At 39.1% G+C, this 13,617-nt stretch overlaps 1 protein-coding gene and 1 long non-coding RNA gene across 3 annotated transcripts in view; one reads left to right on the top strand and one right to left on the bottom strand.

Moving 5' to 3' along the window:
* Positions 1-13,617, top strand: part of TTC27 (tetratricopeptide repeat domain 27) — a 108,766-nt gene that overhangs the window by 89,243 nt on the left and 5,906 nt on the right. For both annotated transcript variants that reach the window (XM_077343509.1, XM_077343499.1), the window contains exon 18: positions 13,431-13,542. In XM_077343509.1, coding sequence (XP_077199624.1) covers positions 13,431-13,542 — 112 coding nt within the window. The remainder of the gene's footprint in view (positions 1-13,430; positions 13,543-13,617) is intronic.
* Positions 8,167-13,617, bottom strand: part of LOC143840270 (uncharacterized) — a 97,964-nt gene continuing 92,513 nt past the window's right edge. The window contains exons 3-4 of the long non-coding RNA XR_013232101.1: positions 9,778-9,856; positions 8,167-8,480 (exon numbers count right to left, since the gene is read on the bottom strand). This is a non-coding gene — a long non-coding RNA (uncharacterized LOC143840270). The remainder of the gene's footprint in view (positions 8,481-9,777; positions 9,857-13,617) is intronic.

Genomic DNA, 13,617 nt, shown 5'->3' with positions numbered 1-13,617 from the left:
ATCCCTATACCAGTAAATATTTGGTTTTGATAAATATTCAGGACTGCCAAATTTTTTCAGTTCCATGAGCCCAAGTCCTTTAAAGGTCCATTTACATGCCTCGGAGTCAGAGTTCAAGCTGTACAACTTGGAGTAGAGGAGGAATTTAAATACCTTCTCCACCCAAAGCTATGAAGTCATAACTTAGAGTGAACTGAGTCCGAAGGCATGTAAAGGGATTTCAGTCCCTTTAAATGCCCTAACTCTTGACTATCCAGCGGTCCATTTCAGTAGCCATTTCAGTAGCCCATTCGCCAAATCTGACTTAATCAATACCTGAAAAATACCAATAAGGTATTGTTGGGGTATTATTTTTGCTCTGATTAGCCAAATCACTCCCCTAATCACACCATAGTGTTATATCTACAAGTGAGGTTTGAATGTTAGTTTAATCTGAAATTATAATTAAGAAATTACAGCATGCACAATTTTAATTACACAATCCAAAGAAAGCGAGGTATACTTAATTCATTTTAGCAAATCTTAGGACACAACTCAAAGAAATTAACTACATACATGTTTACTTTTCAAGCCTGTATTAAGTAGAAATTCTGAAACCTGGAATGTGTTCAGAGATGGGTGATAATGATGAGATTTATTATTGGACTAGGATGGTTGAGGGGTAGAGAGATGAATATGTGTAGCTTGGAGAAGAGGAGGGCAAGGGGAGATATTAATAGCTGTCATTATGTAAAAGGTAGACATGTTGAAGAGGGGACCAACTGGTTTACACTGCAGCTTTAGAGACAAGGACTAGGAGCAACGGATTCAAATTGCAGGAAAGGAGGCATTTTCTGATGGTGAGGGCTGCCTGTAGATGGAACATGCTGCCTCTGAAAGTGGTGGAGTCTCTGTTGGAAGTTTTTAGAAGATTGGATGAGCTCCTGTCAAGAGTGTTTGTTTTTTAAGTCCCTGAGAAGGTGGGGGCTGGACTGGATGGCCCTATGTGGTCTCTTCCAGCTCTGTGTGAGTCTGATTCTTAACTATATATTTGAAGTCATTTGTCTTACATAAATGGATTGAAATATTCAATTTTTCTTCATAAATCTGGTATCCAAAGTGTTATTTTAGAACTGGGTATTTAGATTCTAGAGCTAATGCAACAGTCTTCAATACAAAAGAATGTTTTCAAATATCACACTATTATCATCTAGTGCAACATCACTGCTCAACCACAGTGGGGGGATCACCAATTAATCTGTTTTGCAAGGTCAGTCTGCTCATACAGCCTACCGGCTGATAAATAAATGCTGCAGGGGAATCAGATATATGGTATCCTCCACCCAAAAAAGAAACGTTTTGAGACGTGGATTCAATCATGAAGGGCAAGAATGAGCAGAACACTGATAAGGCTTGTAAATATGCCAGGGGAAAACACTCAAGGGAATGCAGAAGATGAAAAGGGAATAGAGCATGTCAGATTAGAAACTCTTAGGCAGACATGTGAAAAGGTGTGGGAGGTACACAGGATATTAGGGGGATGGGAGACAAGGTAAAGACTTTATTAATTACTAAGCCTTTTTGTTTGCCTGGTAAGCTCAGCCTAGAATTTTTGTTGATTTGGCACTTTAAATATATTTATGTACCATTCTTGCATTCTTTGGTGAATTCTATACCAGAGGAGGTAACAAGTAGTTACATAATACATAAAATGTATTTATTTTATTTGTTTACATTATTATAGCCTATCTTTCTTGCTGTGTCCCAAGGTGGATTACACACTGTGAGTCAACAGGATCAGTGGAATGGGACATCTAATCAAAAGTGCAATATAGTTTGAACTGCAGAAATCTGAAAACAAGCAGACATCTGAAACAAAGTACAAGCATTTTAACAAAACACTGATGCAGAAATTACATGGTGGTAGCATATTTACAGTAACAGACAATCCACTGTCCCTTTACCAGAGCCCTCCTGAATAATTCAGTTTTGTGTAGTTTCAGTGAGCCAGAATAGTGGGAGTCTTCCTAACCTCATCAGACAAGCCATTCCATAAGGTGGGGGCCACAACAGAGATTGCACAGGTATAGAAGTTACTGCTTTTGTCCATTTGTCCAGGATGGCACATGTAGAAGTCCCTGCTCAGATGAGTGAAGCTGGTATGATGGATGATAGGAAGGGAGGGGGTCCTGCAGGTATGAAGGGCTTTGTTGGTGATAGCCAGTACCTTGAAATAAACCTCGTAACTAATGAGCATCCAGTGGAGTGATTGCAGAATGAGAGCAATATGCATATTCCATCTAGCTCCTGATACTAACCGTGCTGTGGTGTTTTGCTCAACTGGCAACTCCAACTCAACTTTGAGGTGATATATATAGTCTACATTATGGTAGTCTAGTCACAGTGTTACCAAACTATGGATCCAACCTGGCTATGTCAAAACCATAATTTTATAACATTCTCTGTCAGATTCAGGGAGACTTTTCCAGAAGTGTCTTTCTAAATGTCCTCAGGCCCTCTTTAGGTCACCTAGCTCCATAATAAGCCACAGGGCTGGCTTCTGCCCCAAGGGTAGGAAAGGTTGACAAGGAGCAGTTTTGTCAATAGTTTGGAGGAGCTTCACATTCCAAGCTCCAACTGCAACCTCAACATTGTATGTGTTCAGAATCTTAAAATCCCTTATAGCGTTTTGGAGTCTAAAAAGATCCATGAGCCTCCATGGGCAGACCATTTTAACTGGATCCACCTTTTTACAAGGTGTTGGTTACCCTTGCCTTCAGTGCAAGATTGTGGTTCCAGCTGAATCTCAACCTGAAGCAAGGCCTCCATTCAAAGGCTCAGTGCAAAAGAATGTCCAGGATGTGGTTGCTTTCAACTATTGGGCCCATCATGATTTTAAAGAGGCCCAAGGCATCCAAGGAGGCTATAAAATCCTGGGCCAACATTCAGCATGAACATTAAATGTTGAAATCACCCTAAAAACTAAATCTAGGTGTTTCCATTGCCACATCCAAAAGCACCTTTGCCAACTCAGAGAAGGGTACCCACTGGGGAATTAAGCCAGTAAACAAGCAGAATGAGTAATCTACATTCAATGCCAATTATAGTTTGTTCCAGGAGTTAGCAGAAGTTGAAGGACTCTTGGAAAATAATAGCAACCTCCTCTCTCCAGCCTCTTGTTCAGGAGTTTTGGAGGCCCGCAAAACCAGGTGTACTTAGTTTAAACAGTCACACCACATAATGTGCAGTTTTTGTGCCTCGTCAATTTGGTATTGCACCGTGTTAGAAAAGAGGTGGGGGAAATAGGAGTCCCTTGCATAATCAGCTCTCTGGATTAGGAATGGGCACAAACAGAATTTTTACAGTTCATTTCATGGTTGAACCATGAACCGATACTCCAGTTCATGAACTGAATTGATTCATGTTGGTTCGTGAGCCATTTAAAACTTAACCCCCTGCTCCCTGTGGCTTTTGAAATATTCATTTAGTTAGTTTAGAAAACAAGATAATTATATAAAAGGGATACAAAAGGAAAATTATGTATACATTACAGGGTATATATAGAATATAAACTATCTCTCCCCTTAAAATATCGCCTTCATTATAATTTTGAAAATATTTTATGTAGACTACAATAGTCCTTACTTCAGACATTTTAGATTTCATAACTATTTTGCAGCTATTTTATTGATTTCATCATTACTACATATGCTATGTTACATATTTTATCATTTCTATATACTTGCTATAGCTTTTTAATATACCAAAGTTTAAAGAAAAGTCTATAATACATCTCACAATTAAAAATAACAGATATTTTTGAAATCCACTTCCTTGTACATTTATATTCAAAACCTTTTCTCATTCTGCTTCCACATTGTAATCCATATGCATTGCAATATATTTAGATACAATTTTTAAACTGCTTCTGATTCTGAGATCTTTCTGCCTTCTGGAGGGGTACAAAACGGAGCTCTTCCACCAGGTTTATGGTTGAGGCAAGTGCTAGAGCAGGTAGGTTGGGTCCCCTTTTCATATTGGTGCCGGAACACTTTGGTACCGAACATCTTGGTTCCCCCCCATGCCAGATGTCTGATTTCCACTTTGCTGCTTAGATGATTCTAGCTACTGTCACCATATATTCAAATATGTCTTCAAAAGCATATTCCTACATAGCAAATTAAAATTTTAATATATTCTGCATTTCCTGTGTATCTTCTTCCAATATCTTTTTGCTCTTTTACACCACAAGGTTCGATCTACATGTGACATTTACAACATTTTCCTTTGTAGTTTCTGTCTACTGCCTCAAAATCCTTGGAATAATATACCATCTGAAAAACAGTTCCTTCTAATGCTTGTCTGCCTGTGAACTTAATTTCTTTTACCTATAACTGTTCCCATTGGTGCTTTGGTATTTGCTGTCTAAAGTTCTGCATCCATTTAATCATACATTTTTCACATCTTGTTCTGTTTCTGACTGAATTACTAATTTATTCATCATAGTAAAGGAGCTTTTTGTTTTGTAACTCAGTCATCTCTCTTAGAGCTCCACTATCAGTCTTGAAGCTGATTGGTAATATAGTAACCCTTGAATATTCATTCCTTTATCTCTGATACCTTGCAAGGATTTGATTTTCCTCCAAGCATTAATCATATTGTGATACATTAAGAAACCACTTTTATTTATCTTATTCATATCATAGGAAGCTTCTGTTGGGGACATAAACAGAAAATTTTGAGAACTCAGTTCCTCCAATTGAATTGCTCAATTCCTACTTCTTCTCAGACTTGTGAGGGAAATTGCGCTCATTGTAGCAAAATCATATCACATGATGAGGGATGGACACTGTATCCTAGGATGGGGGTCATCAACCCCCTCTCCCCGGCCCGCCCCTCAGCAGTGAGAAGCTCACCAGGCCGCAACCAAACCGGCCGCCAAAGCCCGGCAAGCTTCTTGCTGCGGGTGGGGGGTTAGAGGGAAGCGTAGCCGCCAGCATGCCAGCGGTGCAAACGCACATGCGCAAAACTGCTGTGCTTGCACATTTGCGCCCCTTCGGGCGTAAACGCACATGCGCGGCAGGTCCGCATATGCGTGTTTGTGCAGGGCTGGCGCGCATGCGTGGGGGTCCTAGGTCGCCCTCTCCCACCACTCTTGGCAGCGGGCTGCAACCTCAAAAAGGTTGCGGACCACTGTCCGAGGATCACTGTAGAGTTAGTCCTTAAACACCTAGTTTCTTTAAATGAAACTAAGTTCTATGGGCCAGATGAATTGCATCCAAGCGTACTGAAAAAACTTGCAGATATAATTTTTGAAGCTCTGTTCATTATTTCTGACAATTCTTGGAGAACAGGTGAAGTGCCAGAAGATTGGAGGTAGGCAAATATTGTCCCCATCTTCAACAAGGGGAAAAAGGAGGACCCCGATAACTACCGACTTGTCAGCTTGACATCTATAACTGGCAACATTTTACAACAAATCATCAAACAGTCGGTCCTTGAGCAGCTAGAGTAGATGGCTGTGATTATTAAGACTCAGCATGGCTTTCTCAAAAACAAGTCACGTCAGATTAACCTTATCTCTTTTTTTGAGAAAGTTACTGACTACACAACTACACAAAATGTTTTGTCCAAATGTATAACAGTACAAAGGTTCAACAGTACAAAACTCTTCCTGGCCTTGAATTTTCCCAGCCATAGTTTGGCAGAATTCTTTGACAACATTCTTGGACTGACCTCTGTCTATCACCAGAAGTTGGAATGTTTGTGAGCATTCAGTGACATCATACTTCTAAAAATGCTTGGCACTGCGACCTTGCACCGTATTCTTAGCACTGAACATTAAACTTTGTTTTCAGTTTTGAATGCAGTGGACACATCCTGATACGATGTGTAAGCTAATGTTAATCTAACACAAAGTGAACCACTTGTCATCTCTTAGGAACAACATTTTCACACCCCAGGATTTAATTACAACATCCTAGCCCTTTGACTTTGTTGCAAAAAATAATATAAATTCAAATGTATTATCAGTGATTTTAGCCATGTGTCATAATTTGTCTGTAGATGTAATAAACAAAAAACTTTTCAACAGCTTCTAAGTTGCAATTCAGAAATGATAAGCCAAGGCATACAACATAACTTGCAATTAATTCAGCTATTTGTGTTTGTTTTGTGTGCATGTGTGTAGGCAGAATTGAAGTACTGTTCTTATATGTGTTCTGTAATATCCTTTTTAGGTAATACTGAAGACTGTTGATGTCTGTTTTCTATTGTGTGTATGTGTTGTGGGCTTGATAATATACTGCCCTTTGTATGAGCTTTTAACATTTAGTTTTCTGCTTTATTTTCTTGGTTTTGTATTTGGGAAGTACAGTGGTTGGTAGGTAGTCGTATTGTGTTACAGACTTTTCTACTGCAGCTATATATGTTGAGATCAAAGGGTTTTTAAAATTGATTATATTGCTCAGGTGTGTGTGTGGTAACTTGTGCCATAAAAGACCAAATTTTGATCAAATGTTAACTCATCTCAGACAAACTCCGTTACCTCTTTCTGAAACCAGATATCCATCTGTGCCTCAAAAGCCAAACTTTATCTTCCAGGAAGAATACATTTGATATTTAAAAATTCTGGGAACATTGAAAGCACAGGGAAATGAGGGTTATTGTTTTACGGGGGGGGGGGGGGGGAGATGGGGACGGGAACTGTTCTTGAAAATATTCAATATTTATACAAAGTAAACTTGTTCAGTTTGCTTACAAACATGAAATATTTGAGTTTAGATTTTTTAAATAAAACCTGTGACTTGAACCCAGCTGATTCTGTTTCCTAGAGCTGTTCCTGAGAGTCCCCTTTCCCCCAGGAGTAGCATTTGAGGACATGGGAGCTGCAGTGCAAAGGGGAGATGGGGAGGTTCTTGTTCTCATTGGTGGAAGTTCCTTACTTCTGCAGAAATCTCTGATGGACCCAAACCTGTGAGCAGAGCTCTGGTGGTAGAATAGATCCTTCCTGCTACCTGCACCCCCTTTTGTTAGCAAAAAAGCTGCCTGTTCAGGGGACATCAGAGAACAATAAACTCTTCAGCCCAGTTGCAAAATTTGCTTGCCCATCAATTGCAAAATTTGCTTGTCCATCCTTGCTCAAGGAGAGGAAATTTCATTTGCAGAAGGGCATCTTTTTGATCCAACACACAGCTGTACTATTTTATATATTTATCATGATGAAATTGAAAAGAATAAATGTCTTTAGTGGAAATGGCAATTAAAAATAGCCTCATTATTAGAAAATAAAGCTGTGAGCTGACACCCTAATATACCCAAGGGGTACTTTAGTTTCTACCAGTTTAAGAAAGTGGGGGAGGGAATCTAAATGAAAATAGAAATTTTATTTACAAGGCTGAGACATCTGTACTTTCATAAAGAAGAGATCAAACTCCCAAATTAGACAGAGTGAGAGTACTCAGAAAATAAATGCCTTATTAAGAAATGATGATGATGATGATGATGATGAAGAAGAAGAGTTGGTTCTTATAAGTTCAAGATATCCAGTTACACTGAATAATGCTATTGGAATTTTCAGTCTTGTTTCCATATGGCACACAGGCTGCCGTTGTGTGCAGATTTACCTGGAATAAACCATGATGGATTTAGTGGGACTCAGTCCTGTAAAATCCTGCATGAGATTATGCTGCAATTGTTATAATAACCATATTAGCCAAAAAAAGTCATATTTTAATGTACTAGGTTTGTATCTTGCTTCCTCCTAGTAAATAACATTTTTAATACTACCATAACACAACTTCCTCTAATAAGAATAGATATCTGACCATTTACCATACTGTGCCCTTGTTTCACCTGGATGTTGTTTATAGTCCTCCTTTTTCATTGAGACTCGAGGTGGCTTATACAGCGTGAGTCCCTGAAATCATAGGATGATATAATCTAATAAGTAACATAATAGGTAATAATAACGTCAGACATCTGAAACAAAGCATAAGTACTAGACATGAGATGTTAAACAATGCAGAACATGATATTACCTAAGTAGAAAATGATACCATGAGAGTAACATAATGCATACTATACATTGTGTACAGTCTCATTCATATAGCCCTATTACCTTTATAAAAATATACTTCTGATCCTTTCTTTTTTACACAATTTGTGAAATCCTCAGGCAAGCCATTCCACAATGTAAGGGCAAACACATGTGTACAGGCTGTTATTGATCTTGCTTATATGCAGAGTTGTACTTGCAGAAGGCCCTTATCAGATGCCCAGAGTGGTTATGGTGGTCCTGCAGATAATGAAGTTACAATGCTATGAAAGTGATAATGCTGTGATAAAAAGTATGTGATGACCCATACCATGAATTGAACCAGATAACTGATGGATGGTCCATAGAATGTCTGCAGAACGGGTGTGGTATGCCTGCTAAACGTCTTCCTTTAGCCACTGAGAAACACTGCATTCTGAGAGCTCTGGCTCTGGCAAAGGCATCTCTAGAGAATAACATAATCAAATGTTCATAATCAAATTTCTTAACAAAATAATCCCTTTGTTGCATTTGACCCAAGTACACATAGTCCAGTGTTCTTCACAAACAACCCAAAAGCTCTAAGCATCCTCAGAAAACTAGCTGGCGGCCCTTTTGGTCTACCCCCTTATTAAGGCGCACAAGCGCTTTAACTCACAACAGTGTTTCAGAACATTTTATATTGTAATCAATATTGGAATGTGGCTGGAAGTCAAAGATTTATCTCAACTTCCATTTCTGTAAGGACAACACACAGGTATTTTGCAGTTTTCACTTTCATTTTACTGAAGACAGCTAGAAAGGCAATAAGGAAACATTTCATCTTTGCTCTGCAGCCCAAGGTTATCTGATGTCCACTTCAGCTATTAAAGCAAAGCAAGCTATCCTGTGGCAATTTTTCATAAAAGTCACAGTGTGAAAGAGGCATCATCCAATCAAACTCTCAATATAAAAAGTAATGTTGTAGCTTACAGAACATTGTGTACGTGGTAATAGAAAGAGCTTGTTCAGTTATCTCCAGCCATCTTTCTGTAACAGCTTACTCCCTTCAGAGTGCTTCAAGAAATCTCTGGGTATTTTTTAAAAATGCAGCCTATGTGCAGTCTATAGTTCATCTTTTTTCAGAGGAGCAGCATATCATGCAGCCTGAATCCATCATCTTGTCATGAAGCTCTTTCTGGTATTCACCTTGAGGCTGAATCAGACCTGTCAACAGCCATATGAATTTACTCATAGGTCTGCTCTATTCACATATGACGTGTGCAGAGAGTGATTCTGTAATTTCTATGCAAAGGAGCATACGTGCCAGAAAGGGCTATAAAGCACCCCCCCACACACACACACACAGACCTTGCCTTGCTGTGTTCCTTTGTACCAAACACATTTTTTTTTCTCCCTAAAAGAGGTTACTTTCAGGATCAGAGATGAGAAAAGAGCTTCAAGGGATGGGATATTTTCTGGACATCACAAGGAGGAGGTTTAAATCCTCTCAACCACATGCTCCTTGTGTAAAGCAAATAAAAGTCACTTTACATGTGGATGGTGCAGATGAGTGTAGCTACCACAACATGTCTACTTTGGCTTTTATTTTCCCTGATTTTATCCTGCTTTCTTGGGTAAGTGTCAAATTACATTGATTGATTGATTGATTTTTATACCGCCCTCCCAGTGAACCAACTCAGGGTGGTGTACATCATATCAGTCAACATTAATATAATTAAACAGTTCATAAATGTAAACAGTTAAAATTTGATTAAATTTACCTTGAGTGGCAGTTTGAATGGAATGTTAGCTCTCAGTCCCCAAGACCAATGTCTATAACCTGATTTGCCTTCTGATCATCTGGAAGTAGAGAAGGGACATCTATTAATAGGGAGAGCGCAGTTGATGTTGGATACTTCACTGGCCCCAATCAGAAGCTTGGTGGAAGAGCTCAATCTTGCAGGTCTTGCAGAACTGCACTAGCTCTGTCAGTGCCTGGATCTGCTCTGGGAGCTCATTCCACCAGGTGGGGGACCAGGAGTTAAATTGTCCTGGCCCTGGTTTCTTCTAACCCTGACTCAAAATAAATTTTTACCATTCTGTTTCTTTTCCTTTAGTTGCATACTTGTCTCAAACCACTACAAACCAGTTTAAACTATCACCCTCCCCTTCCTGCCAACATTTCACTGCTGTTTAATAAATTTATTTATGCCAATGAACGTATCACTGTCTTCTGGATGGTCAACAACAAGGCATAGAGGCCACGGCCTCTTCCTCAATGTTGGAATTCAGAGGCTTAGTGCCTCTGAATGTGGAGGGTCCCCTCAGCCACCTTGGCTAATAGCCACTGATAAACTTATCCCTCATGAATCTATCAAATCCCCTTTTAAAACTGTTTATTCCTTTGGCCATCACTACATCCTCTGGTAGCAAATTCTATATTTGAATTACTCTATGTAAAGAAGTATTTCCCTTTGTCCGTCATGAACCCTACTGCCCATCAGCTTAATTGGATGCCCTGGAGTTGTAGTATTTTGTGTGTGAGAGAAAATTCTCTCTTTGTCAACTCTCTCCATCTTTAACCGCTCCTGGCGGAGCAGAAGAAATAAAACAGTAAGGGCCCCGAGGGCAGGCCCTGTCCAGGATGAGGAAGGGTGCCGATAGGCCCCTTCCCTTGGACTGACAAGCAGAGGGCCCAATCGGGAGGCACAAAGCCTTCCCCGGGGCCTGGAGAGCTTTTTCCCAGATCGGTGGGGAAGGAAAACAGCTCTCCAGGCCCCGGGGAAGGCGATCCGCGGCTCACGGAGCCGTGGATCGCTTCCCCCGGGTCCTGGAGAGCTTTTTCCCAGATCGGGGGGGGGGAGGAGGAGGAAAACTCCCCAGGCCCCTAGTGCCTGCTGAATTTTGGTCTCAGCGGGCTCTACTACTAGTCCATACATAATTTTATAAAACTCTTTTATGTCTTTCCTTAGTAATATATTTTCTAAACTGAAAAGTCTCAAACTCTTCAGCCTTTCCTCATTGGGAAGGTGTTCCAACCCCCTAATCATATTGGTTGCCCTCCTTTGTACTTTTTCTAGCTCTGCTCTGTCATGTTGTACAAAGGCAGGAACTAACCAATTTCTCACTTTGCATTTCTCATCATCTTAGAAATAACCTAAAAACCTATTATCCTTTATGGTCTTGGCCTAGTTTTTTAATGTATATACTTGACATATGGTTGCTATAATCTTCTTTTGGGTTTTAATATTTAATGTTTAAAAAGGCTATAAAATGCTGGAATATGAATTAAACGTGGAATATTGTTTTGTATTAACTTCATTTCCTGATGACATGTTTCTCACATCCTTATGACCTCACTGCCAACAGCATTACTTCAACTCTCCAGTTTATTGACAGCACTGAAAAAGTTAGTGGTAATGACTTTATAGTCTTCCTCTAGAGCCGTGGCAACAGTCCATAGAAATAGAGGTCAGAGGTGAACTTCTAGGAAAACTTGAAAGCCTTGAATGCTCTGTCATGAGTGAAAACATTTATATCTCACTGTATCCCCAACAATTGGCTTCCTCAGGAGGTGGTGGGTTCTCCATCTTTGGAAATTTTTAATCAAAGTGGTGGCAGGTTACAGTAGATGAGCGATTGGGATGGGAGTGTCCTGCATAGTTCAGGGGGTTGGATTAGATGACCCATGAGGTCCCTTCCAACTCTATTATTCTATGATTCTAATTGATGCTACCAAGATGATCTTGTTTAGTGCCCCTAAGTAGCCAGCATTCAGATGGGAGATGTAGCTGTACATTTTATTCCATTTTTAATATTTATAAATAACCTCTTTTTTTGTCAGAAAACACTCAGGGTAGTGTGCAACATAAAAAAAATACCAACCAGCTCATACTTAAAACTGCATAAAGGTTATACAAATATTAAAATGTAAATTGACCCTGGAGGTCCCTTCCAACTCTATGATTCTATGAAAAGTAACACATATTAAACAGCTTGCAGATTAGCTAAAGATCTCTTGTAGGAACCCGCGGTGTAATAAATAAAGCCCCCCCCCCCCCGGCTTTCTCAGGAGTCACTCCTGTTCTGTGGTAACTGACAAAGGGAGCTTTGACTACAGAAAATGTCTAACTTGGAAACTTTTTGGTTTCTAAGTTGCCACTGGCTTTGAATCTAATTCTTCTACTGTAGACTAACAGGGCTGCCCACCTGAAACTATCTTGTTTTCTGGAATTCCTTATCTTTTTGTAAATGGCCCTTTCACTTGCAAGACCCATTAAAGTTTAAAAAAAAACAAATCTAGAAGGGCTTTTTATCTGAGCTTCTGAAGTTGCCCTTTATTGCCTTTTAAAAACATTTTCAGTCTTAATGTCTTTATTGTCATGTTAATGGTAACATTTTCAAATAGAAAGAGGATGTGAAAATACACTACATAAGTAAACTTTCTAAAATCCTGAAGAAAAGAAGTCTCCTTGGAAAAGCATTTGGGGAAGGGTGGCATATAAATTTTAAAATAAATAAAAATAAATTCACAGTTTCTGTGAAAGAATTCATAGCAATAAAAGTCAACTTTAAAAGGGACATGTGCAGCAAATCTCAATTGCTAGGATGGGTAGTTCTATTCTGGATGTGTAAAAGCTTAAAGTTAAAAAAAAATAAAAAGAGGTAAGTCCTGAATCTAGAAAGCTAGCGCAGTTGAAGATATGCAAGTTCTACAGTCCCTTTGTAGTTCCTAATCAGAAACAAGCATGCACTACTCTGAACCACCTGTTTCTTATGAACCAACCAAAGTTCAGCATTGTAATTCCATTGGTTTTCTTTGGGAAAATTTATTTTAAATATCTCTATGATGTTAGTGTTTTTGTGACTCATGAAATTAAATCCAAAATTATATATTACAAAACATTAGGGTTTTCCCCCCCTATTGCTTTGGTTCATTTGTTTCTGCTTAGGTTTTGGGCAGTTGCCTTTTTATTTTCTCGATTTCTGTTTTTCTTTCTTTGTTGAGGAACCAAGAGAGAATAAAATTGGCATTTAGTCCTATACATTTGAGCAATTTATTGAGGTTTACATTCCTTAGATGGTGAATGGCTCAAAATATTAAAATACTAGTGTACTCCTGCTTTCATATGCATTTAATCATTATGACCTAGGAAAATGTGGGTCACATCCATCTGTCTAGACAGACTTTTTAAAAGGCAAAGAATTGTCTTTTAAACACGTGTCACTTGCAGGTCTGTCATACTTGAGAAGAAATAGCAGCAAAACACATCTGTGCTGCAGCTGTAGAACAGAGTTGTAGGAGAGGAAACCATCTTGATTCCAAGGAACTAAGCTATTGTAGATTCAGTATAATTCTTTTAGAGAGCGACTTTGCTTTTTTTGTGTAGCATAAAGTCCAACTGAGACTATTTTTTGTATTTCTGTATTGCAGGCACTGCAGTATCTCACCAAAGCACACAAATGTGAAATCCAATCAAGAGACTGGGACAAAAATATTCTGTCTTTTAAGGAAGTGGCAAAAGGTGCTATAGAGCTTGCACAGGGTATGATGTGTATGCAGTTTTTGTATAAATTAACAATCATGACCACTAACCACTCATATAATCCACTAATGTCAA

This window comes from Paroedura picta, chromosome 1 (genome assembly GCF_049243985.1).
Source record: "Paroedura picta isolate Pp20150507F chromosome 1, Ppicta_v3.0, whole genome shotgun sequence".
In the NCBI taxonomy this organism is placed as follows: domain Eukaryota; kingdom Metazoa; phylum Chordata; class Lepidosauria; order Squamata; family Gekkonidae; genus Paroedura; species Paroedura picta.
This window is presented reverse-complemented; position numbering and strand designations above follow the sequence as displayed.